The 25,651-nt window shown below is 40.7% G+C and overlaps 1 protein-coding gene across 1 annotated transcript in view; it reads left to right on the top strand.

Moving 5' to 3' along the window:
• The window catches only part of utrn (utrophin), a 95,773-nt gene that overhangs the window by 49,540 nt on the left and 20,582 nt on the right, over positions 1–25,651 (top strand). Inside the window, 9 exon segments of the mRNA XM_088285695.1 lie at positions 8,349–8,521; positions 9,163–9,319; positions 17,373–17,502; positions 19,182–19,450; positions 19,561–19,707; positions 19,906–19,984; positions 21,202–21,262; positions 25,190–25,251; positions 25,422–25,496. Coding sequence (XP_088141821.1) covers positions 8,349–8,521; positions 9,163–9,319; positions 17,373–17,502; positions 19,182–19,450; positions 19,561–19,707; positions 19,906–19,984; positions 21,202–21,262; positions 25,190–25,251; positions 25,422–25,496 — 1,153 coding nt within the window.

Genomic DNA, 25,651 nt, shown 5'->3' with positions numbered 1-25,651 from the left:
GTCTACCTGTGTTGCCCCACTTTCGTGTTCATGATCTGTTTCTAAAGATTTAGCACACGACCACATTGATGCTATTTGTTAGCCTGATTGACTTCTCTCATTTGTTAACGTTAGCATCTGTTAGCATTAGCACTGAAAGGCTAGCCGAATTAAAATCAGCCCGATTTTTTTTTATTGATTTTTTAGGAAGGCAGTGAGGCTAGCATGAGAACGTGCGGTGAGAATCACTAATCACTGCAAATTGACTTAAAAAAAATAAATAAATGGACCATATAAACAAGCAGTTCTAATATTTTTTATAATGTTTCAAATTGACTTAAAAAAAATAAATAAATGGATGATATAAACAACCAGTTCTAATCATTTTTATAATATTTCTTATCATGAACCAACGTGGCCGCTTTGGCTTGCAGGCACTCGTCTGGTTTTAATCCGCCATTTTAGCCTGGCTTTGTAAATCGTCGGCAGGTTAACGGCGGGTTAATTGGCTCCCAACTTCTGACACCTTTGATGCCCCCGCCCGAGCACTAAACAGATGCAAATCACGACCAAGGAAATGGATCTCGCCCATCATCTCCCACTTATCCAGGAGGGATATGAGGGGCCACTTAAAAGGATTTAAAGCAATGAAACATTCGGCTGCATCGCTCGCTATGCGCGTTACGCCCAAGTGCCTCTCTGAAGTTGATGAACGATATGAAAGGCGGTGATGATGACGATGATGGCGAGACATAAAAAAAAAAAAAAAAGGGGTTATTTCGGTGATGGTTTCGCTCTCTTGGCAGAGGAGACAGACAGATTTATTTAGTGTAAAACAAGCCGCTTTTTGCCACTTGACATAGTGAGTAAATGTTTTATGCATTTGGCGTTTTGAAATTGGATGGATGAATGTACTCGGACAGATCTCGTTATGTCTATTTAAAGGAGATATTGAAAAGTTAAAAATATACAAGTTAAAAGAAGTGTTAAAAGTTGAGGTTTTGAGGTCTTTTTTTATTTATTTCTGCCACTAGGTGGCGTGTAATGCTGGACGTTGAGGACATAGTGCATTTTTCTTTTCAAATTAAGAGTAAATGAAGGAACTCGTGAACGAACTCCCAATCTAGCGCAAATAAATGTTTACCGCATTTCATCTTAAGTGTTGGACATTTTTATATAATTGCTAGAATTTGCGGATTAGTCAGCAAACATGTCTTCATGCCTATGAAACACGAGCAGATATTATATGTATTTGTAATTATATCCAATCTCTCTTTCAAAGGAAATGCGTTGGCGTGTGACTTTTTTTTTTTTTGTGTTTGTTTTTGCATCTAATGTGTCTGAGTATTTCTGAACGAATACGTATTTCAACTCGGGAAGGCGCCTAATTGGACAAGCCTTTCATCTGCGAACGCACGCTACTTTTCAATATGGCTTTCCTCGGCGAGGCGATCAAAGGAGCCGCTGATTTAAAACGACACGGGAATATGCGCGCGTGTGCGGCTGCTATGATTACTCATCACAAAAACATCAGCGAGAACATTACTAGCAACCCCAAATGTGTGTTTTATCACGTTTTAACCACATTTATCTCGTTACGAAATTTTTTTTTTTTTTTGCCATCAAATTTGTCATGTTGAATTTCGAGAGACGCCCACTTCCCGTTGACCTCCTCCAAGCTTGATTTGGAAATTGCAGGAAATCATTAAAAATCATTCACTACCAGCCGTGTAAAAAAAGAATGAATCTTTGACGTCTTTAGCCGTCAATGGTAGTAAACAAGTTAATTGTTTGCAGTCATGAGAGGATTTTCGAGGGAAATATGAAATGGGAATGTGACAATTTTGTTTTAATAACATGATAATTACAAATGCGTGTGTTAACCTGAACAAACTTATTGACTCATTTACTACCAATGACGGTTAAAGACGTCTAAGATCCTTTTTTTTTTTTATTACTCGGCTGGTAGTGAATGAGTTAATGATTGAAAAAAATAAATAAATAAACATTGAAAAATGTTTTTTGTTTAGAATAACATTATTAATGAAAAAATAGATCATATTAATAAAGTAAAAATAAAGGGAAAATTTTTAATTAAATAATTTGGTCACACGGCCAAAATATGACACAAATATTCAAATAAAAATAAAGGAAAAAAATGGAATTAAATTATTTGAGGACACGGCAAAAGTATGACAAATTTTGGTTTTAAAGCTGGCTGCTCCCGACACTTTTCGCTTATTACGTACAACCCACCTCTATCGTGACATTATAGAAGAAAGGAAATATGATCAAATACGTAAATAGACGGTGATATGACCTCTCCCCATCCTACCTAAGACAGTGCTCGGAGCTAAACGCAGGTGACGAGGAGGCAGTGGAGGATGTATATGACTAAGCGATGTGCATTATGCTCCACAACACAAATATGCTGCGCGCCCACTGTGTCAGCGTCATCCTAATCGCCGGTGCTGTTTTTATTAATAGTACTGTGATGCACGAACTCGCGAAGAGCGATGCAGGATGTCAATTCCCACTTTGCGCTAAAGCTGCGCCAGTAGAAAATTCAAATAATTGGATTTAAGTATATTTTGTATTACCAAACAATTACAGTGCAAAACGTGCACGCATTCCACACTGTAGTATCTGTGAATTTGACACTGTGTGTTTTTGTTTTTGTTTTTTTTTGCCCGGTGAGTGACGTGTGAGTCGGTCGTGGGGAGAATGAGTCGGCCGAGTATTTCAGGATTTTCAAAAAGTTTTGAAAAGGCCGCATTGTGTGTGCATGTGTGGCAGATTTATGACGCGTTTGACTGTACTTTTTGTGTTTGACGTGATCTACAGCAGAGGACGTGCTTTATTTAGCAACAAAGCTTTATGGTTCTGTCACTTGTTTTTCTTCCTCCTCCTCAAGCCGTTGCATCATTAACAATGGGTGTCTCTTTGGGTGTCGCGGCAATTCATCTTGACGTGATGTATGTCGCAATTTGCATTTTGATTTCACTGGGGGTGGGGGGGGGGGGATGCGTGTCTCAGATTTATGGTCGTTGAAGCCGCCGGAACTAACTGCGGTCTTGTTTCGAGGGATTGACCAATTAATTGAATTTAAGGAATTGAATTTACACTGCTATGTCGTAGAAAGTTGTTTGCAAATGAGGAATGAGTTAAAAAATTTTTTTTTTTTGTTCAAATTTTTCTACCAAACAGCGTTTTGCGCTGTAAGGAAGTGTCCTCATGCTGTACAACAAACAGACTGGCTGATAAAAGTGGAAGCAGGGTGGCGTTCTTATCATCCGCCCTAAATTGCAGGACCTCGGGGGGGGGGGGGGGGGGGGGGTCCGCGCAGGATGTGTTGTTACGACACGCCCTGATCCTGAATTTTTTTTTTTAGCTTCTTCCATTTGCTTCGCGCAGCAATTTTTTTTTTTTTACATTGATCTGCTGGAAGCAGATTATCTCTTGATTTGTATCTAAATTTAAGCTCTCCGTCTCCTTCGTGTGTCAGCTCCCCATTCCCAGCAAAGCTCTCTCTCTCTTTCGAAGATCTATGGATTTTATTTTTGTTTTTTGTGCCACTAGTGTTCTTCCATGACCTGTTAGTACCTCTTCTTCTCTATACTGAAGGCTGTTTGAATTAAAAGCTGGGCATAATGAATATTTATGAAGCAAAAAATATATATATAAAATATATCTGAAGGAATATGAGCTGGATGTGTGTGTGTGTGTGTGTGTGTGTGTGGGGGCGGTGGCATAAAGCGCTGTTTATGGATGTGCGAATTGGAAAATACGTGATTTAAAGGCGGGTTTGTTATCAGAGAGCCCGATGGAATGTTTTGCTTTGGTGGAGGAGGCGAGCGTTTTGGAATGGGGACCTTTCTCACGCTACCTGCCGCTAAAGCTGCCGTTGCCGTCTTATCTGGCCTCCCATCGTTGTGCCGCGCCCCAAACAAACCCACGCAAATGACATAAATATTGGAAAAATGGCCGTCATAGTGCGAAGCTGTGTGTTTGCGTTTTTCTTTGGATTTTCTTTTTTTTTTTTTTTTTTCGTTTGGTTTTCAGGATTATTCTGGAGATATTTAAATTGCAATTTTTCTCCGATTTCGTTTTACCGTGCCCTTCGTTAACTTGCGTCAGAGATAACCTAAGGGAGGGATAAAACAAGATTTGTTATAAACGCAAGGATCACGTGAGGTCGGCTTTTTTTTTTTTTTTTTGACGTGTATGCTATCACATGAGGTCGCCCGTTTAGTGGAGGCGAGCCCCGGGTGTGTTTTGTGTGTCAGTGCCACGTTTGTGATCTTGTTACATGCTTGTTTAACTCCGCGTGGGCGGCATCGCTTCGGCTCCCTCTCCATGTCACTTCACAAGGCAAACTGCTCTCTTGTCACTCTTATTCCTGCACTCCAACCCCCCACCCCCCCACCCCCCCATCCAGTAGCATCACTATCATGTTGGAATATACGCTGGTCAACAAATTAGTTTTTTTTGTGCTGATTCCAAATCTGACCTTTTTTTCCCCCACATTAATTCTATTTATTTATTTATATTTTTATATATATTTTTATTTATATTTTTATTTATATATGTATATTTATTTAGTATTTTTATGTTTTAAGAGTAGGCGAAACACATGGTAAAATCCAACTTAAACAAAAAATGAAAATTTAAAAAATCTGATGTGCTATAAAAACAAGGAAAACCTTTTTTTTAATGGCATCCAAAATAGGTTTTGAGACACACAAAGCTGTTGAGCTATTAATTTGTGCCAATCACACTTATTTTTTTTACTTCCCGAATTTGGCTGTATCAAGCGTTTATCTGATCAACCAATCAGTGGACAGAAAATTCTGACATCATCGATGGCCATCTGGCTTTGAAATCTGATTGGTTCAAAAAGGTCCCATTGCTCATATAGTTTAAATTCCATGAGCGAGCACGACTGATGAATGACTCGTTGTCCTGAAGAGAGAGTGAAATAAATGATTTAAAAAAAAAAAAAGAAAAAAAAACATGTCACCAAATCATTAAATACATTTTAAATTCCTCAAGCAGTTGTCTGCATGAATCAAAAATTCTGTTTTAAGGGCCCACAGCATGTAGATCTTTTTAATGAGCTAAGCGCACTTCAAAGTCTTCCTTATGAATATTCAACCTTGTATTTGTCTTTCTCGCCGTTCTCTCGGCCTGACAGCCATCTGTCTGCTTGTCTTTGATGTGCGCCACGTCTCCCACTTCTTCCGCTCCCGATGGCGACATACATTGTCGCATCCGCCAGCCCCCAAAAGACGACGAACCCCTTGGGCCGGCGTGCCAGATCTGACGTGAGCTCGCGACCCTCGTGAGGATAAGGCACGTCAAATTTCCAAAAGCGGAACGTGATAATCGATGATCAGCCGATCCTGTTTAGTCTACAAGAAATAAAAACTTCATTTTTTTTAAATTTTTTGCTCCCCTTGGACATTCGGCCTAGTGGCCCACTCGCTTCATCCCTCAGCCGTCAAACTTTGTGTCTCGGCCTCGAAAGCACGGGCGGGCGGCAGGGGTCGGCCTCAGGAAGTGTCGGTGGCGTGTCCAAGTTAGTTTAGGGGACAGCCAGGGTGGGAGAGAGAGAGAGAGAGAGAGTGAGGAAGAGGAAATTACAATAATAAACAGCTGTGAAAACCGGAGAGGGGGCTCGCAGTGGGCCGAAGAGCCGATGAAGCAGCCAGCGGCACGGCGAGGCGAGACCCCCTCACCCAAGAACCCCTCGAGGAGCAAACATCCAAATGGGAAGCTTTTGTTGAAAATCGCGACTTCTCCGAGGAGATCAAAAGATGGAGACGCCGGGCCGCCGGATGAACACGTGGTCTTGGAGTACAAGACCGGAAGAAAGCTTTCTTTGACGAAGAAGTCGCGGCGGGCGCGGAGGTGACTCTTGGCACCGGATTACTTCCTTGTGTCTTTGGAGTTGGAGTTGTAATCCAGTTCAAGGCCGGATGTCCCTGGAAGGCTTCTTGCCCCCCTCCCTCGCCCCCAAAAAAATAAACAAGTGGAGGCAAGGAGGCGACGCGTCTACACCCCTCAAGTCACCCGCCGTCTTATCTCCAATTTGCAGACTCGCAATCCTAGATTTGTTGGATTCACAGAGGCCCGTTTGCGGCTCCCAAAGAACTCGGACGGCACCGGTCGACCCTTTTAGTCCCGATTCCGGATCCCCCGGCGGAAGCATGCTGGAAACACATTGGGAGATCCATGAGGGATGTGAACTTTGCTGACCTTTGACCCGACCCGGAGGAAAGGAGAGGATGTAGAAGGGCTTGGCGGGAGTGGGAGGAGCCAAAGCACAGTCGGCAATATGATTGGTTTGAGCTTCAGCTTGCACGAGCTGCTCAGGAAGTTTGAACAGGTATTTATGTACCCGACTTCCTCGGCCATCACAAGTCCAAACTCGTTTTTTTAGGTTTTTTTTTACTTTGCTTCCTCGCCGTGAGTGCACTTTCAATCGTAATTGCCGCAGCCGCCGCCAAAAAAAAAACTTTCATGGAATGAAAAGCACACCTTGAGCTGCATAAGTGGCGCATAATTAAAGCCTCTTTTCAAGTTGGAAAAATGACCGACCGACGCAGCAAGCGCGAATGCCACCAACCTATCGTGCCTCCAAGAGAACTTTGAACTTTTGATCGAGAGTATTTGCATGCTGTGAATGCGGAAGCAGTTGCACTTGGCGGAGAAAAAAAAAAAAAAAAATCTTCCTCGCTTCTGTGATGCACAATCCATTAACCTTTTGGCTTTTTACCCACGTACACGTTTCGTTTTACTCATGTCTTTTTTTTTTCTATCATTCCAAGCATGCATTTTACATCACTGATATTTTTCCATAATTAATATCGGTGCTGTGGGCCAAATATAATTAATTAGCATCCATCACCCACGAATACAAGCAGAAAGACGGCCTTTTGTTGCAATATGAGTTATGGGCTTTACACCACGCTTTTTTTTTTTTTTTTTTTGGTGAGGGGGGGGGGTATGCACACTGACTTGTCCTTCAGTTGCTCAAATGAATTCTAAAAGGAGCTTTTGTTAATGAATGCATGCTCAACCAATGCCTACACAGTGTCTGTTTTCTCTCCCGGAGCGAGTGGGTCCTTTATAGTAAGTGTATGTTTGTAGTAGAAGTTTAAAAAAAAAAAAAAAAGGGAAGGGAAGGGAAGCACTCGAGTAATGACTTGAGTTACGTCCAGCTGGCTCAGCAGCAGCCGCACATGAATCTGTTCTTTGCACGATGACGTGTTGTCATTGGGTGGACGTGCCAAATATTTAGCGCGTGTCATCAACGCCGCGTTAAACACCAAACTTTGGTGTTTTGATGTAGGCAATCAGAGGGATGACAGGAAGAAAAAAAAATATGCGGCAGAGTTAGCTCACATCTGGCAACGAGCTCACCGTCTGTTTGGGTAAAAATGGAAGACGAGCTAACCAAATAGCATCTGTGTCACGGTGTTCTCGCCCGAGAACGGCTATTTTGTCTGTTGCATCTCTGCGCTCGCTGCTGCCGGCGGTAATATGCGCACGAGCCATCCATATGCTGCTGGGGGTTTCTTTATTTAGTGTTCAAATGGCTCGAACGGAAGGGAGAGTCCCACCAGAGAGCGGGCAGCGGGAAAAGTGGAGCGATTTTACATATCCCAAAATAAAACGTTTGACAGGAGCCTGGGTTGCCCCGGTGGTGCGCTTATGTAAGACAGTAAAGCCTCGCTACTATGGAAGTCATTGTTTGCACCCCCACTATCTTGCAGATTATTATTATGATAAAAGTTTTATTAATTAATTTATTTATTTTTAAACAGTAAATAGTCTAGCCCCAATTTATCGATACACGTCTTCGGTGTAGTACCATGTTGTGCCACAACATGCCGGGCAGCACTGAGCTCGCCCATAAGAGATGTTGCATAATTAACCCCAAGAAGAAGAAGAGAGCCCCGAATGCAATATTATATTTTGCGGTTTTAATATTTGTTGTTCTCAAAGAATAGAGCTAATATGCGCTTATGAGTATGTTTGACGGTTAAGAATAACTGTTAACGTCAAGTTGTCCTCGACACACACGCACACACAGCGCGGTAGGATATTTGCTGCAGCGGTGATAAGAGCAAAAGCAGTATGGAGGCAGACGTTGCTCAGGGAGTCGCTCCCGGGTTGACGTTTCGTGTCAAAGGAGGGGAGTTAAGGTCTTCACAGTCAAAGAGGGTCTCCGGGGCATTCTATAAAAATAAAAAAATGCACCCCATCCTGTGCAACACCCTTGGCATGAATCCACCATCAGGTTTGTGGTCGTTCCAATTTTATTCCATTCAAGTGACTTACCTTGTCTGTGTGTGTCCATGCAGGACATCCAGGCTGAGATCGACGCCCACAACGACATCTACAAGAGCGTGGACGGCAACAAGTCCAAAATGGTCAAGGCTCTGGGAAGCTCCGAGGAGGCCGTGTTCCTTCAACACAGGCTGGATGACATGAACCAACGCTGGAGCGACCTTAAGGCCAAATCGGCCAACATTCGGTCAGTCAAAGATAACGTGCGCTCTTTCAAAAATATTCAATTATATATTTAATTCTAAAAAAAAATGATTTGAGCGTATTCCAGGTCTCCAACGTTATTTAAGAAATGTGAACCCGAAGATTAAGGCCACTATACTCCATTAGCTTCCCACTTAGCATGTTATTCATAATATATGACCCCAAAGACATCTCACCATTCACTCCGCTCAGACCATAAAAGACGACACAGATGGCCTTTTTCTTTATCGAGCGTGACTCGCATGCCCGTGAAATATTTATGCGGTCTGGAGGCGTTGTCCATCCGATACTGCACACCCTGTCTTTCAGCGTGTCTGTCGCGCTGCTCCGGGGGTGAAATATATTCCACTCCGGAGGCACCCGAGAGGCGCATAAACTTCCCATGACACTGATAGACCCCCGGTCAGGCGCGACCTCGGCGAAGGGAAACATATTTCTTGGTGAGGGGCTGCGAAGAAAGTGGAGGTGGAATTAAAGGTGACAAGAGGAGGATGGAGATGGAGCGAAACACTCGCACGAGGTTCACCGAAAATGCAATCACAAGTTTGACACGACAAAGAAATCAAAGGATGCTGTATAACCTGATTGCCGCAGTCTTTCTAAACGGACGCTTCACCTTGCCAGAGCCCACCTGGAAGCCAGTGCCGAGCGCTGGTCCCGTCTGCTGGGCCTCCTGGAGGAGCTGTGGCGTTGGATCTGCATGCAGGACGAGGAGCTAACCAAGCAGATGCCTGTCGGTGGAGACGTGCCCACCCTGCTGCAGCAGCAGAACCACTGCACGGTATGGTCCCGTCACAAAATCGGCTTTTTACGTCAACTTCGAGATCTGGCCTGGTGAGTGACGTGGGAGTCAGCAAATGAGAGTTTAGACTCGGCTGGCTGCTCATACGTCAAAGCAGCTCGTGATTGATGAAAATATTTGTCACTGAGATTATTGAAATGGAGATACGTAAAAGCAATGACGTCAAGGATGTGGACACACACAAACACATGCGTGGCACTCATACGCGCACACACTACTATATACAACTACTACTACTACTAAATTGCGTGCAAGTAGTTTGTAAAGGTTAGCAAATAAAAATTAAAAATATTATTTTTTTACACTGGTGATCCATTGTCAATACATTTTTTTGCCATCAAAAATATATTTTTATTTTTGCCGTTGATATTTTATCGAAGAAAATGACTTTTCCGATGTTTGAGGTGTTACTAAAGTAAGCAAGAAAATTGCATCAAAGTCTCCTTTGTGCATGAAATATGTCGTAACTGAAGGCTTGTTTACTATTTGTTTTTTAACTGCTGAATTATTATTTTTTTTTAAAATAATTTCGAAACAGATTTTTTAAAGTTTCATTTAATTTGGTAGTTTCTGGGTTTACATTTTGGGACTTTTTTTTAAATAACTGCCTTTAAAATAGTTAATTATTTTAAGTGTGAAATAATCCCCAAATTTGTGCATTCTATCTTTTCGACATGCCCGCCCGGCTCGCACTTATTTGACCCGGAAGATAAAAATAGATAACTATGATTTAAAAAAAAAAATAAAAAAAAAAATAAAAAAGAACTACAGGGAGGCCACAAAAGAGAACTCAATATGACGAAGGACAACTTTGCAGAATTTTAAAAACCCATTTAAAAAAAAAATAAAAAAAATATTCCAGCGGAGGCTCACTGTATGAATCGTCCATTCTGTCTTTTCCATCAATAAAAAGCCGGCATCTTAGCAGTTTGCCGAAACCTTAGGAACATCGCCGTGCTTGTTAATCACTTTCCGGGAATCGCCAGCGTTATTATTCATCATCAGGCCACTCGGCAGGCACGTCCCGTTAAGATAAATTGCCGTTTACGGCAAAATCCCCCTATGAAAATAAACACGTTTTTGTGCGTCTTTGGTTATTAACCGGCAGTTTTACTGCAGGCAATCAGCAGCCGGCTGTGTAAAACTTGTTTCAATGCCATTAAATAATCTGCGCCAGTTCATCCTCCGGATTATTGTTCGCTTCAACCGTTCGTCCCACACGGTAGCATTCCTTGTGTCTTAAATAATCAACGTTGACCCGTGTGCAAGTTTGTCTTTATTGTTGTCTGTCAGCCGTTGCAATTATTTATTACAAGCGTTGGATATTGTTGACGTGTAATTGCATTCAGATGGATGAGGCAGCCTGCGGGGAATGTTTACTGGGCCGGCCGCTACTCTCGCTAACTCTTGACACCGTTCGACGCTCGCAAACGTCAACGTAGGCACGCCGATTGTTTGCTGGTTCAATTTATGGCCAGGTGATGCTTTATGTTCTCTGACTTCTAACCACAGTAAATATTTAAAAATAAGTGATGAAATGATGGCAAATTTTAATTTTTTTTTTCACAAACTAAAATCTAAAAAAAAATGTTATTTTTTTAAATCTCATATTTTATGTTTTATTTTATTTTTTTACATTTTAAAGATCATATAGTTAACTGACATGTAGAATTCACTATGCCTAAAATATTGAGATTATAAAATAAAAATGCCTTGGTACAAAATCCAACAAGCGTTTGGAAAGTCATTCGGGGTGCGCTGGCTTTTGTTGCTAGGTGTGTTTTATGTTTCATTTTGGAGGGGGCGGGGCCAGTACATTTACACTGTTACAATTCCACTCGCTACTTTACATTGGAGCAAAGTTTCATACCTTTAGTGTTGCCCCATGAAAAAAAAAATATTAAGAAAACATTTACAAAGATGTGTGGCGTGCGCTTTATTTTGTGAGATTCTCTATTAAGTCGTACAAAGGTTGTCAGACCAGCTTCCAGTCGAGAACAATAAAAGTCTTGGCTCGTTTAACCTTAACATCATCAAAGAATCATCAGTCACATTCAAGCGCACATTATGTGAAACAATAGATGACCCCGCTGATGCTACTGCAGAAATATTGCTGGTCTGTGCCAAAAAAAGAAAAAATTGCAGTTAATATTACCTCTCTTTTGGCCCACATAATATTACAGTTCATATATTACCATCTTTAATAATGGCAGAGCTTGAAGGTTTCGATAATGAGGTAGAATTAAGATGACAGGGGGATCATTTAACGTTAGCCACGAACGCTCACCACTGAGCGGCCCACTTGTTATTCAAGGTAAAGATGAATTTGAATACTGAAATAGAATTTCAAGACGTCCCGCTTTTTATGGGACGACGACATGATATAATTGAGATGTGCGTTAAAGGTTTTGAATGGGATTATTAATTACATTAAATTTTATTTTATTTTAAATTTAATTTAATTTAATTTTATTTTATTTTTTCAAACACAGCTGTCGGTGTGATGTGGCGCAGTTGCACGCCGCTGACAACCGACAATAATAATCACAACGGTGCCATTCAGATCTGAACATGATTGTTTTGTAAGGCTGCCTCTTCATGCAGCGCTTCAATCGAAGAAAACACAATCTTCCCGCTCTCATTTTATGTCCTCTTTCCACGCTCTTCGCTATCAATATTGCCTCTATTTTATATAGCTGTATTCCTAATCGAGTGAAAGCGGTGTGAAGGGCCTGTTGGAAGCACGGTTTCTTATTCTTCTCACAGATGAATCGCAGAGCCCATTAAAAAAAAAAGCATAAGCGGAAGAAGAATGTAAACAGTGTGTTGATATATTTTATGCTTCAATGCATATGACATTATGCACCTTCTGGTGTGCGTGCATTGGCCACCAGGGGGCAGGAAAATACAGTCATCATGAAAAAGAAAGAAGGGTTTTACAAGTGACTCAGAAAGCTGCTATATGAGCATTCAGCTTTTGCTGATGATAAAGAATATATACGCCTCTGATGGGAGTATTGTTCTATCATATTTCTATGTGTTGTTTGTATTCAAATGTAGAACGCATGTTAGGGGTGTCAATTGCTGTCAACGTATTTATTTTATTTTATTTTATTTATTTTTTTATTTTATTTTATTTTATTTTATTTCATTGTATTTAATTTTATTTTATTTTATAATAGGAAATGTCTTGGCCAACTCTGGTTGGCTCATAAAGTGGGAAAGTTAAATTAAAAATTTATTTATTTTTTTTTTCTGGGCATCCTGTGCGATAGAAGTGCTCAGCCACTTAACCCAACGGATGAGGCGATTATTAAAAGAAGAAGTCAGAATCCGAGCGAGCACTGGTCCGAGAATGACACCGAGCTGGCACCAAAGCCGACGAAAAAAAAGTTGGGCTCATTAATAAATGTGAAATTTGAACAGGAGGGGAAAACTTTTCAAATGTTTCTCCTGTTCAAATCGTCCATAACGGCTATTATTCATCATCACGCTTTCAATTAGCCGCTAAAAGGCTGTCGTCATTATTGGGCTCATTAAAATCAGCACTTTGTGCTGTCCACTTTTTTTTTTTTTCATGCCTCTTATCTCTCGCTAACAGTTGGCTTTTCACTGGTCATTTGAAAACCTCTTGACCGCCGCTTTCATGCCCAAGCGTCACGAAAAGTCATAATTATGTTTGTTGAAAGATGCTCTGTGAGTGCGCCTTTGGAAAAGTTTGATAATTAGCCACTACAATTCATTGTAATCATGATGCCAGACTGATTAATTACTGCCATTTGCATCCTTAATAGATGGGAAAGTAGCACATAAATACACACAAAAGCAACCAGAAGCATGAAACTAAATTCAGCAGAAGGATTAACATTGTGTTATTTTATTAGTTTTGGAAAAATAAAATCAAAATACTTAATATATTATTATAAAAATAATACTAAATATTTGTAAAAAATTACACCAAGACAAACTAAAAAAAAACAATAAGGTTGTAGTATTACGTGAAAAAAAATTGCAACTTATGGGAAAAATTCCAAGAAAATAATGTCATAATATTATGAGAAAAAATTTAAAAAAGAAAAAAATATATATTTAACAAAAATGAAAGTCAAAATATGACATTAAAACATGTTGCACTATTGTGAGGAATTTGTGCGTAGATGTAGAAAAAAATTAATTGAAATGTAAAAAAAAAAATTTAATAAAAATTCTTAAACATGACATTTAAATGTGCTAAAAAAAAAGTTCAACACAACTGAACTGGACTTAGTCAGTAATCCTTTCACTGACCACTTGGGGGAGCCGACGTCCCATTAGTATTATTTATACCGCACTTCTGTAACGTACAATTGACTTTATACTTTTCATGAAAATTTGGTTCAAATTTCACACCTTAAAACCCAAATTCTCCAGAATAATGAATTATTTGCGCAGTTGCCCTTCAATGCAGGTCAGCTATTTTTTTTCCGCCGCAATTTTGATGCTCTCTGTTCGTTTCCGGAAGCAAAATGAGTCCTTCAGCTGTGCTTATTGTGTTGTCGCTGGGACGAGATAGAAGTGGCCGTCAGCGTTTGGTGATAAGACTTCGCAGCGCACCTTTGGCCGCACAAGCAAACATCAGCCAGCCTCAATCATTCAGCGGCCACAATGCACAATGTTGACCAAGGTCATGGTCGCTGAAAGTCAGACAGGTTTTTTTTTCTTTGTGGGACTTAAAGCACACGTGCTGAGTCCAATTGTGATAAGTGCTCAAAAGAAGAGCAGCCTTTTATCTTAAATATAGCCTGCCGTATTTTATCTTTTGCTGGCCAGATGGGATTGGTCAGCCAAATGAAAAGCACATTACCTTCGAATGTAGTTGATTTATTTTTTTGGGGAGATTAAATTATGACCAATTTTGAATGCACACACACAAAAAAAATCTAGTCTTGTGAAGTCTAGCACTGGCTCTTGTGACGATCAGCATTTTGATAAGTGTTAGATTTTGTTTTTCATTAAAAAAATTTATTTCATTTTTTTTTAGAATTAATTTTGTTTTCATGAATTTTTATACCAAGTTTGTTAATTTGTATTAGCCTTTATTTTTCAAAAAGGCTTTTAGTTGAGGTTTTCTTAGTTTTAGTATTAGTTTTAGTTTTTTTTAATATGGCTTTGGCGGGTATAAGATGAGTGCAAAAATTTTCTTGCCCTTTATTTTATTTTTTTATGGTGTCTTTGGCAAGTATAAGATGAGTGCAGAATTTTAGTTTTTCTGAGTTTTAGTATTAGTTTTATTTTTTTGCATGGCGTCTTTGACGAGTACCAGATGAATGCACAATTTTTCTTAGCTTTTATTTTTCCCCAATAGGGCTTCTAGTTTAGTTTTTCCTAATTTTTTTTTATATAAATATGCCGTCTTTGGTGAGTACAAGATGAGTGCAGAATATTTCCTCACCTTTACTTTTCAAAAAAGGCTTTTAGTTTATTTTTTGTTTTAGTTATAGTTTTTTGTTTTTTTTTAAATCTGGCGTCTTTAGTGTGTACACGATGAATGCAGCCAAGAGAATCACTTCAAAATGAAGCGAATAATTCAATGAATCTTTGAGTGAGCCATGCTTAGCACCTTGAACAGCCGCCCCCTCCACCCCTAATTTCTTTTTCCTCTCCTCACAAAAACCTCTTTGGCCTCCTCAACGCTCCTCCTGCCTGTCGAGGAACTTGCCCTCTATTCCTCTCTCTTGCTATCTGCCCACGACGCTCCCTGCACGGAAGGATCAAGGCGCGTGAGCAAAAATCATTTATTAGCACCACCCCGCCCCCCCCCCGTGTCTGGTTTGAGCGCGAGGCCCGCATTTGTTCACTTGTTGGCAGTCTCCGTGAACTTGAGCTGCCTTGCGCCGGAAACGGGGAACAAAAGAGGACACGCTTCAACACCGGTGGAGGGGATTTAAATTCCCACACTCCCGCTGAGCTATTCTTCGCTTTTGTCTTCGCGTCCCTTCTCGACAGAAGATATTTTTTACATGAACACGTGTTCACGCAAGAGCCGCCGTGATGTGTACCTTGTTTCACCTCTGAAATAAGACGCTAGTTGTCTTACAAGCGAGATAGCACAAAAATTCCAGATGTTTACAACTTGGCCATTTTAAACTTTTTGCATGTTGATTTTTTTTTTTTTGGGGGGGGGGTGACAGAGTTAAAGTAAAATTTATTTTAAAAAATTGTGTGTTGAATATGTTTAGTGAATTTTAATATTGTCTTAAACTAATTTAAATTTTACAGTTAAAAATAACCCACCATGTTTTTGTTTTTTTTTCTGTATTAAATAATTTTTAAAACTCCGAAAGTGACGTTACCAAGTGAACTCGTCCCATTTAATCAAGCTGCCTGGCAGCGTCTCACACTTTACACGGCCTCCTCGTAAAGCAATCACACACTCCGATTGGCAATGAAGTCTCCCGGGGTCGTCCGTGTATTAAAATGAGAATAATTATACTGTTATATAGCCACTCCCGCCGCCCCCCCCCCCCCTCCTCGCCGTTCGCAAGACTCACAAGTCGGCAAAGGTTAAGCGAGTGTCCCTCATTGGCTCCAATAATTGTTATCGTGAAGGCCACATGCTCGTGTGCCCACAGCGGAGGCGGCCGAACCGTTTGTGATTAATGTCGGGCTGGGCGATGCGGCCCTAAAGTAAATATTGTTGCCGTCGGGAGGAAATCTGGCCAAATATGGTCAATTTCCTGTTTTTTTTCCCTATTGGTCTTTCTGACGTCATCTGTTAGTGTCCCGCCAAGTTAAAAGGTTGAAATTAACATGTAAAAATTAATTAGATACATTTGAGTGAGTTTTTGTTTGGGTTGTTTATTCAGAATAAATCGTCAGCCATGAAGGTGTTTGCGTAATTTTATTTTGTGCATCAGTTATGACTCGCTTTGAAAAATTTGTTGTCATGATTGCAGACTTTGATGTGGATGTGATAACATAATATTTATTATTATTATTTTTTTTTACGTAATGTCATATTTTTAGTATTTAATAAAAGCATTGCTTCAGATCAGATTTAGACAGAATTTTATTTTTTTTTAATTTGTTTGACTAAAAAAATGTCCATATTTTGTGGGGGGGAAAAAAATAATAAATATAGCTTAATTCACCAATTTATTGGAAAAAATTAATTGCAACCAAAAATACAGCACTCGGGTAAGTTTAATTTGTGATCTGTTGGCCGAATTTCGAACAAACACTCCTGCAGGGCTTCTACTGCTCGTCCAGCCAGCGATTCACTTTCTTGTCCGGATCACTTGGCTAATTTAACACCACTACCCCTTCTGTGGAAATATCCTCTTGGACCCGCCGTCGCTTTTAACAAGCAAAGCCTGGGCAGAGGCAAATGCTATTGCAACGCGGCAGGAGCTTAATTAGCCGTCCAAAGCGTTTGTCGGGCATCACCATTAAGCGCAAGGAAAGTAAACATCTGCCGCGCTTCGCCGAGCCGCCGTGAGTTCATTTCCGAGCACCTCTTTCTTGATGTGATGAAATCTGGACGCGGTTCACGCCGAGTTCATGTGCGCCGGCCGGATTGGCAGACAGGAGTCACAGATGCGGGTGGAATCTTTTTAGAATGGATTATTCGAGTGATTATTCCGTTAGTCGAGTACTCGAAGAAAATTGTCCACTTGTGGTCGCCATCGATACTTTTTACATCGCAGTTATCTGTGACTTTGCATGTGTATGGCTTTAAAAAGTAGCCTGGTGAGTGATGTGGGTGTCAGCGGATGAGAGTGCGTGCTGGGGACTTTGTGCTTTTTCTTGCTCAGTGCTGCTTTGTAGTGGCACAACGCGGTACTACACTAAAGAGGCGTAACTCGAAATTCGCTCCATTAAAAAAAATTGAAAAAAGACCACGATGAAAAGGGGGAACACTACCTTTTATAGCGCCTCATTAAACTCCTCCACTCACTCTTTTCATTAGTCCCATAAAAACAACGGTGATTCGTTGTTTTTTGAGAGAAATCCTTTAACGCCTTTCAATGCGTTTGTCTTTTTTTTTTTTTAGATGCTGCAGTCGCAACTGAAAGAACGCGAGCAGCTGGTGATCAGCACCTTGGAGCAAGCGCGCATGTTTCTGGCTGAGCAGCCCATCGAAGGTCCGGGAGAACCGCGCAAGAACCTGCAGCCCAAGACAGGTTGGTGCCGAGGGCAGGCGTGTAAAAAAAATGAATAATTAAAAATAATCAATGTGTATATATATATAATTAATATAAAAAAATATATAATTTAATTCCTTTTTTTTTATGATTTTTTTCGACATACTGAAATTCGATATTGAAAGGAAAATAATTCTTTTGAAACCCGATGCACTGATGGTAATATGTCATCATTACCGGCAATCCTGAGCCCATCCGGGAATTAAAAATACATCAACTCTTTACGCTAGCCCTCTTAAAATATCCGGATTTTGTTGATTCAGCACATTTGCCTTCAAACGATCCTTTTTTTTTTTTTTTTTAATAATTAAAGTGAGCCAAGTGGGTGCGATGGGGGTGTGGCACAACTTCAGAGCATCACTGTGATCTATGACACCGCTATCAAAGTATCGTCTGCTTTTTATTAAAAATAGATTTAAAAAAAAAAAAAAGGTTTAGATCCGAACCTCCACTTTGTGTTTAATCAAAAGTGGCCGAGTGACACGGCGGTATCTTCAGAAGCAAATTGTGTACGTTCCCGCTTCTCTTATTGGGCTTTGCGTGGCTCATTGATTAACTTTTGATTGTCTTCTGCATGACTAAAGACGTTGGTACAAAAGATGCTAATTCAATCAGCACCCCGGAGAGCAAATTCAAGCTCGATCGTTTGTGATTTGGTATGTGAATTCTTTTAAATGACTTTGAATCGGTGAGGAAAATAAAATAGCATCACTTCATGGAACAACCTTGGTACACGTTTATTTTTCATGGAGAGGAATTCTAAAGTTTGTCGCTCACAAGATGTGACGATGGATTTTTGTTGTTGATCTCCAGACGGAATTATGAATTGTTCCACATGTGGTTGAATGGAGCGAGCGTGAGTGCGAGTTTATTTTTGGATGAATGGAAGGGAGGCTGGATGGATGGATGGATGGATGGATGCATCAATCAGTGAGCGGGTGCGCAATTTGATTTGGGGGGTTTGTGGATGAATGGAAGGACAGATCGGTAGGTCTTCGACAGATGGCTGCGTCAAGGTGAGCAGAGTTAACGAAAAGGAACGAAATAGCTCAAATTAAAGTTGACCAAACATTGTCAGTCATAGAAAATGAAAATGCTTGTCTAAAAATGGAAACTAAATGAAATCTTATTTTTAAAAAACTAACGAAAACAATAGTAGCAAAAATGTATTTATTTTTTTTTTTTTTGTGGTCAATTATTTGAAATTTATTTTAGTATTGCTGCACATCCGTCGGTACAAAACTGCTAATTAGTTTATTTTTGCAACAGTTAGCAACCTTTTTGTTATATTTACAAAAACAAAACAAAAACTCCATCCGTTGAAAAACTCAAACTAATACTAAAACAAATACTAATACATATACTAAAACTAATAATAATAATAATAATAATACTGAAAATGAGAACTGATTGAATTTAAGACAAGAGTCAAAATTAAAAAAAACTATAAAACATAATTATAAAATATAAAAAACCCAAACTAAGTCAGAAAATAAAAACATTTAAAATTAACCCAGAGGAAAAAAAACAAATTCGACCGAAATTCGAGCTCCCCAAAATCCATATTGACCAGAACTTGATGTCCTTTCCAGGCTATTGGCACTAAAACTTGCTCAAACTTGCACTCCACCCCCCCCGCCCCTGATTCCCCCTTCCAGATCTCAGCCCGGAGCAAAAGGCCCGCGGCCTGGCTCGGGCCATCCGCAAGCAGACGGGCGAGGTGAGGGAGCGCTGGGAGCGTCTGAGGGGCCACGCGGGCGGCTGGCAGAATCAGGTGGAGCAAGCCCTTGAGCGATTGCAGGAGCTCCAGAGCTCCATGGACCAGCTGGATCTGCGGCTGACTCGCGCCGAGGACGCCAAGTCCGGCTGGCAGCCCGTGGGCGACCTGCTGATCGACTCTTTGCAGGACCACATCGACAAGACCGTGGTAAGCGGGCATTCTGTTATCGAGATTTAAAAGATTTTTGAAACTCATACATGTCAATTAAAGCAATACAAAATCTAATTAGATTGGTTTTTATTTTTTTATTTTTTTAGATGTTCCGAGATGAGATCAGCCCTCTTCGTCAGGATGTCCAGTTTGTAAATGAGCTTTCCGCGGCGATGACTCCACTGGACATCCAACTGTCGTCCACCGCCTCCCGACAGCTGGACCAGCTCAACATGAGGTGGAAGCTACTCCAGGTACTGCCTCAGTGGACGTACCATATGCACCCCCCCCCCCCCCCCCCCATCATGCTTTCTTCCTTCCGACAGTATTTTATCTCAACTTGTCTTGTCTTTTTTTTTTTTTCCTGTTCTCATCGCCCCATTTCACCTTTGTTGTTGTTTGCCGACTGAATCAGACGATAGTTTAAAATTTTCTTTTTTTTTTTTTTGCAGGTGGCAGTGGAAGACAGACTGAAGCTCCTCCAGGAAGCCCACCGAGACTTTGGCCCCTCCTCTCAACATTTCCTATCCAGTGAGTAGCAAACGTTGGCTTTGTGTTTAAACTGAGTCACCTGTCATGTTTTGTATCTTTGTATTCCTGCTAATTTTCCTCTTGGGCCTTTCGGGAGCATGCAAGGATGACATTTAAACGTGATTAGTGTCGTCTATAAGTGTGCAATTAATCGAAATTAAATTCTGATTACGATTATTACACTCAATGATTACCAAGTAAAATAAAATTGAAAGAAAAAAATTTTTAAATTGTACTCATTTGACAATGTATAAGGCTATAATGAGTATACCAGTATTTAAGATTTTAAATTATTTTAATGTTAAAAAATTTCTACGGCAAAATTTTTTTTATTTAAAATAAAATAAATTAGAATTTTTTTTAATATTGTTTGCATTTCAATTTTTTAAAAATTTTGTACATATCGTTTGAATACTCGTGATTTTAATTATTATTAAAATAATCAATTTGAGACATTTACAAATGTGCTTTTACGTCATAAAAAAAGTATGCATCTCCACTTTTTAAAACAATTAAAAAAAAACAAAAAAAAAAAACTACTTTTTTTCACTTTTTCTTTTTTTTTTTTTAAATACAATATAGGCCCGCATTTGTGTGATTATTTCAAGGACAGTCCCACAAGAGAACTATCAGAATAAATACAGCAAGGAAAATGCATTTGCGACACGATCGCTTTTATCATCTCACATTGGCACTCATTACACTGGTAGCATAATTTCCCCTCGGGGATCAATAAACCCATCCTCTTATCTCCCCATCTCTCTTTTTTTTTTCTTTATTTTGTGTCTTTTCATCCTTTCCGTGCGCTCGCCAACGCCTTTTGACAGAAGGCGGGATCGTGGGAATCAACCAAGCGCACGTTTGACTCCTAATAGTCTTAATGCAGCTTCGGATATTTCAGACGTTTCTGGGAGCATTAGTCGTCTCGGTTATCCGGGTCCGTCGCCCATATTTCACGCACTCCTTTATTTTCCCATTTTCACCGTCTGCCTGCAAGACGTCCTCCCCGCTTCCTCTCGATTTCATGCATGGCAGCGTTGTTCCTCACGCAAGTTATTTCAGGTCAAACTTGTACTTCTTAGCCTGCTGGGTAATGGCGGCGGTTCAAACTCATTCAGTGCCATTGACGGATATAGAAGGCGAAAACTCCATTTATTTTATTTGGAGCTTTTGTATTTTTTTGTGACTCACAATGTGGTCTTTCTCTCTCTCCGTAGCGTCTGTGCAGCTCCCCTGGCAGCGGGCGGTTTCTCAAAATAAAGTTCCATATTATATCAAGTAAGTGTCCAGAAAAAAAATACACGTTGCTAAAAATAGTTGCTCTACTCTAGTGCTTGGCGGTCAGATCCGGAAAAGGCCCATCGGAACATGTGATCTACATTCCTAACCCACATTCAAATATTTGTGTCGGGAAATTGCGCTAATTTACACTTAGGGGGGACTGAGCCATTCCTTGTTGCTTAGAAACCATTCAAAAAGTGGTCATGTGACTAAATGTTTAGGGAGGAGTTCCATTTGGTGGAACCTGCATTGAACATACCTCTGTTTGACCCTAAATCAAGTTCAGCTGTTCTAGTCTTTTTTTTTTTTTTCGGACCTCATCCAAGGTCCCAAAACAAAAGTGCTACTGCCAGCATACTTCACTGTAGGGATGGTGTTCTTTGCTGATGCATTTGTACCAAATAGATTTTTTGGACTTATGACCAAAACATTCAACTTAGCTTTCGGGGGGGGGTGGGGGGGGGCATTACAAGAGCTTTCGAACACATGTGGGAAAATGTGTTACCCTTACTCTTCTCGAATAGGGTCACCTATGATAGGCCCCACCCACCCACTGTCATGACGACCAGTGCTTTGGAAGATTTGGAAATCTTACGCCTAATTGGACTGGACAATTTTCTTTTCAGAATTTATTTTCACTTCTTGTCCAGGATTTTTGTCCATTTTGCTACACCTTGATTTAATTCCTTTTTAACCAATTTTTTTTATTTAAGATTGCAGATTTGACTTGACTGGGCATAATTTGCATCGCAAATGGAAAAAAAAAATTAAAAGTGACTGGAAGAATAGCTCATTATCCTTGAAATGTTTCTTGGGCGCAGTCATTATAACAAAGACCTCCAGCGACTTGTCACATTCGGCTCCCGTCATCACTTCACCCCCCCCCCACCCCCGACGAAAAGAATTGTCTTTCTGCTGATTTGACGCCACGTGCGCGTTAAAATGCCAACTGGTGAGAACACCTGGTGTGCGCATCTCTTTCCGCTCTAATAGCCACAATTTAAGCTTGCTGTTTTGCTACACGCTCACTTTTTTTTTTTTTTGCCGAATCAGGTGAAACAGGAGCGGCTATTTTTTATTTTTTTTTTTCCCCCCCAAGTCTCTTTGTCGAGGAAGGGCCTCGTTAGCCACAACTCATCCATGCGCGCAAACTGCTGACTTAAAGTCAGACTGATTTATTTGTTTCGCTCTGTCTGATCTGCAAAGACCTCTTCATGACCTTCGAGGGTCCAATGTGCTTAACTCATTTAATCCCAGGAATTTTCACGAGAGGAAACCCCTCAATTCCAGCGTTTTTCTGGATTTTAACTGATTTTGCGAGACCAGCAGAATATTGTTTTCTAATGCTAAAAACACAGAGCTATGACGTAAAAAAAAAAAAAAAAAAAGGCTAAGACGTATAAATACGTCTTTGGGAGGCGGGGACTACGTTTTTGAAAACATCTATGTATGTTTTATGGATTGAACGAGTTTTAATAATATTTTTTTGTTATTATTGCAATGTGCTTTGCCGGTTTGGGAGAAAAAAGCCGGCAGCGTTTGATCACCGACGCGGCCGACGGCTGAACCTCAGCCGCCCACCCACAAAGCGCACGTACACGTGAACTCAACCGGAATGTAAATTCAACCAAAGCGCAAATTGATATTTGTAATATATTAAAAGATTCCTCAAAATATCCACCATTCTTTCCTTCACGAGATAATAAAATCGCGGCGCATAAAAGCCTTATTGAGAATCTCCTCACGCAGATTCCTTTTTCAATGGTGGTGACATCTTGCGTCCCCTTTGCCTCCTCTGCTTTTATATTTTGACGCTTTTCTTTTCGCTCTCGGCGCTGACAAAAGGGCGGCTGATTAAAAATGTCGTGTCCATCTCCTGCCTCGTGGCTGATCTGAGCAGCATATTGAAGGAAGCAAGGAAGGGAGGGAAATTAAACTCGTCCATACAAATGAATTTGGACTGGTAGCATCGCACGGCGTGTCCCAGTTAAACCAGTTTGCTCATCGTGATGCAAGGGCGAGGCCACTTTATTTCCATGGCACATTTTTCTCACAAGGTTCGCTCAATGTGCAGATCAGCTGATGACATTGACCAACTTCTTTTATTTGCCTGCAGCATCGCAGCCAAATGCCGCTTCACCATGTTTACTTTGCAATCCGGGCTTCGGCGAATCGCGCTGCCAAAGTAGTTCCAAGTGTAACGTTTAGACTTCATCCGCAAAATGTCAACTCTTATCATACTCATGGCGCTTTAAAAAAAAAATAAATCCCACAAAATTGCCATGATGTATCCATTTTTATCTACCTGCTGCAGTCTGCGCTTTTTCCTCCAGTGACCTCATTTGATTTGTTGATGCTTACTAAGAGATGGCATTTAATAACGGCTCGGGAGACAAAATGCCAGCATCCCGAGTGGCTCGTCACGTGGCCTTGCCCGTCCTGACGCGGCCGAAGAGCCCTTTTCGGGACCACTTGTCGGCGATAAAAGCAAAAGTCATTGCGTCTATTTTGTTGTTGTTGTTTTTTGAATTACCACAATTCCATAATTTTCGCAAGATATGAATTGAATTTGTTCCATGGCCACTCATATCGCAAATGATCTTTCCTCATTGAAATTAAATATATATTTTTTTCCATTCCAGAAAAAAACTGCAAAAAATTTAATGTGATTTTTTTCTTTTTAAATGAGACAAATAACACTCTATAATTTTGCACTTTATAAAAACATGACGTCATTAACTAGAATTTAAAAGAACACTTTATATAGCAATTTAATGGCCATTGCGCTGCTCCTTCTGCTGTGCCGGCTTCAACCACATGGGGGCAGCATATTACAATATGTAGCTATTTATCCTCCCTGAGGATAAAGAATGTTAGACTTTAAGCATTTTAGTTTATAGTCAACTCTTTAGCATTCATGCACGATTTCTACACAAATTGCATTTTCTAGTTCATGTTAAAAAAAAAAAAAAAATTGCCTCATTTGACTGCCAAATTTTTTCTCCAGCTCTCCCAACTGAACCGCTCCCCTTCCGACCTATTTGTCCCCTTGCCACCCGCTCGCGCTTCCCGCTGTTTTATCTAAACTCCGCCATCTCCGTAGCGTGTGTGTCAAAGTTTGTGAGCGCCCGCTGACAGCGCCGCCGTTCTCATTACGGCATTCATGAGCTGCTGATTTAAAAGCACACGGGCCGCACCGTCAGCGTTGATAGAAACGTCGGCCTTGCTCCGTCGTGTAGCGCGGCGACCGCGCGCCTCCGTCATTATGAGCGGCAATAGAAGCAGCTTGCACGCCGCAGTCTGCAAATTTATTAGGCTCTATTTTACTCGTAATGGGGTGATAAACAAGAAGGAAACGGAGCGCTGCGGTGGGCTTTTCTGATTGTGCTCACTTATTTCCGCACCGCCAACCTTTTCTTGCTCATTTTGGGTCGGATGTTTGCATTTGTTTGCTTCTTGCCGTGTCAGCTATAGTAGAGCGGATAGTGGAGCGCCTCATTGTTGGCAGTGAGTGTGCGCGTATGTCTCACTGAGGAAGACAGAAGTGCGAGAAGGATGCAATTAATTTTTTTAAATTCTGATATAACAGCCGACATGAGGACCTGTTGCTTCAGGCTAGCATGGGCATTTTAGAGCGCCTCATTGTCACAGCAGGAGATGTATTGTTCAAGTTGGCGCCAAAGCACTTTTTTTAAGTACACTTTGCTTTCGGAAAGGGAGAGGTAAAGTTAGCCATGATCTTGACCATCCCGAATTTGATATTTTCAATTTTTGATGTTACAGTCTACTAGCATCGTGGCTTAATGGGCAATAATCCTCCAGATTGAGCTGTGTTGAAATAAAAAAAAAATTTTTTTTAAAAAAGCTTGTGTGTGTGTGTGGCTGTTGGCATTTACTCATGTTCTCGTCTTCTGTTGTTTTCAGCCACCAGACACAAACGACATGCTGGGATCATCCCAAAATGACGGAGCTCTACCAGTCGCTAGGTAGGAAACACCGATTCTTATTTGAAGCCTCTTTCTTCGGATTGCAAGTTTGACTCCCCTCGCCCAACTCCGTGGGCGTTATTGTTTTTTTCAAGAGGACATCTATACACACCGCCTGCTACTGCCACTAAAAAAAAAAAAAAAAAAAAAGTAATTCTTTTTGTTCATAGCGGATTTGAACAACGTGAGATTCTCTGCGTACCGCACCGCCATGAAGATCCGCCGGCTACAGAAAGCTCTGTGCTGTAAGTCTCACCCCCCCCCCCACACACACAACCAGCTGGAACTATATAAGTAGGCTGAGTTGTTTGCAACAGGTGCTTAATGAATGCGCTACGGACTAGAGCGTTCGCAGATAAGGAGAAAAAAAAAAACAGAATTCCATTAAGCTGTCAGTCAA

Source organism: Idiotropiscis lumnitzeri, chromosome 21, assembly GCF_059441095.1.
Source record: "Idiotropiscis lumnitzeri isolate Australia: NSW breed Sydney's pygmy pipehorse chromosome 21, RoL_Ilum_1.0, whole genome shotgun sequence".
Taxonomy (NCBI): domain Eukaryota; kingdom Metazoa; phylum Chordata; class Actinopteri; order Syngnathiformes; family Syngnathidae; genus Idiotropiscis; species Idiotropiscis lumnitzeri.
The sequence above is the reverse complement of the archived record's forward strand: the minus strand, read 5'-3'. Positions and strand labels throughout refer to the sequence as shown.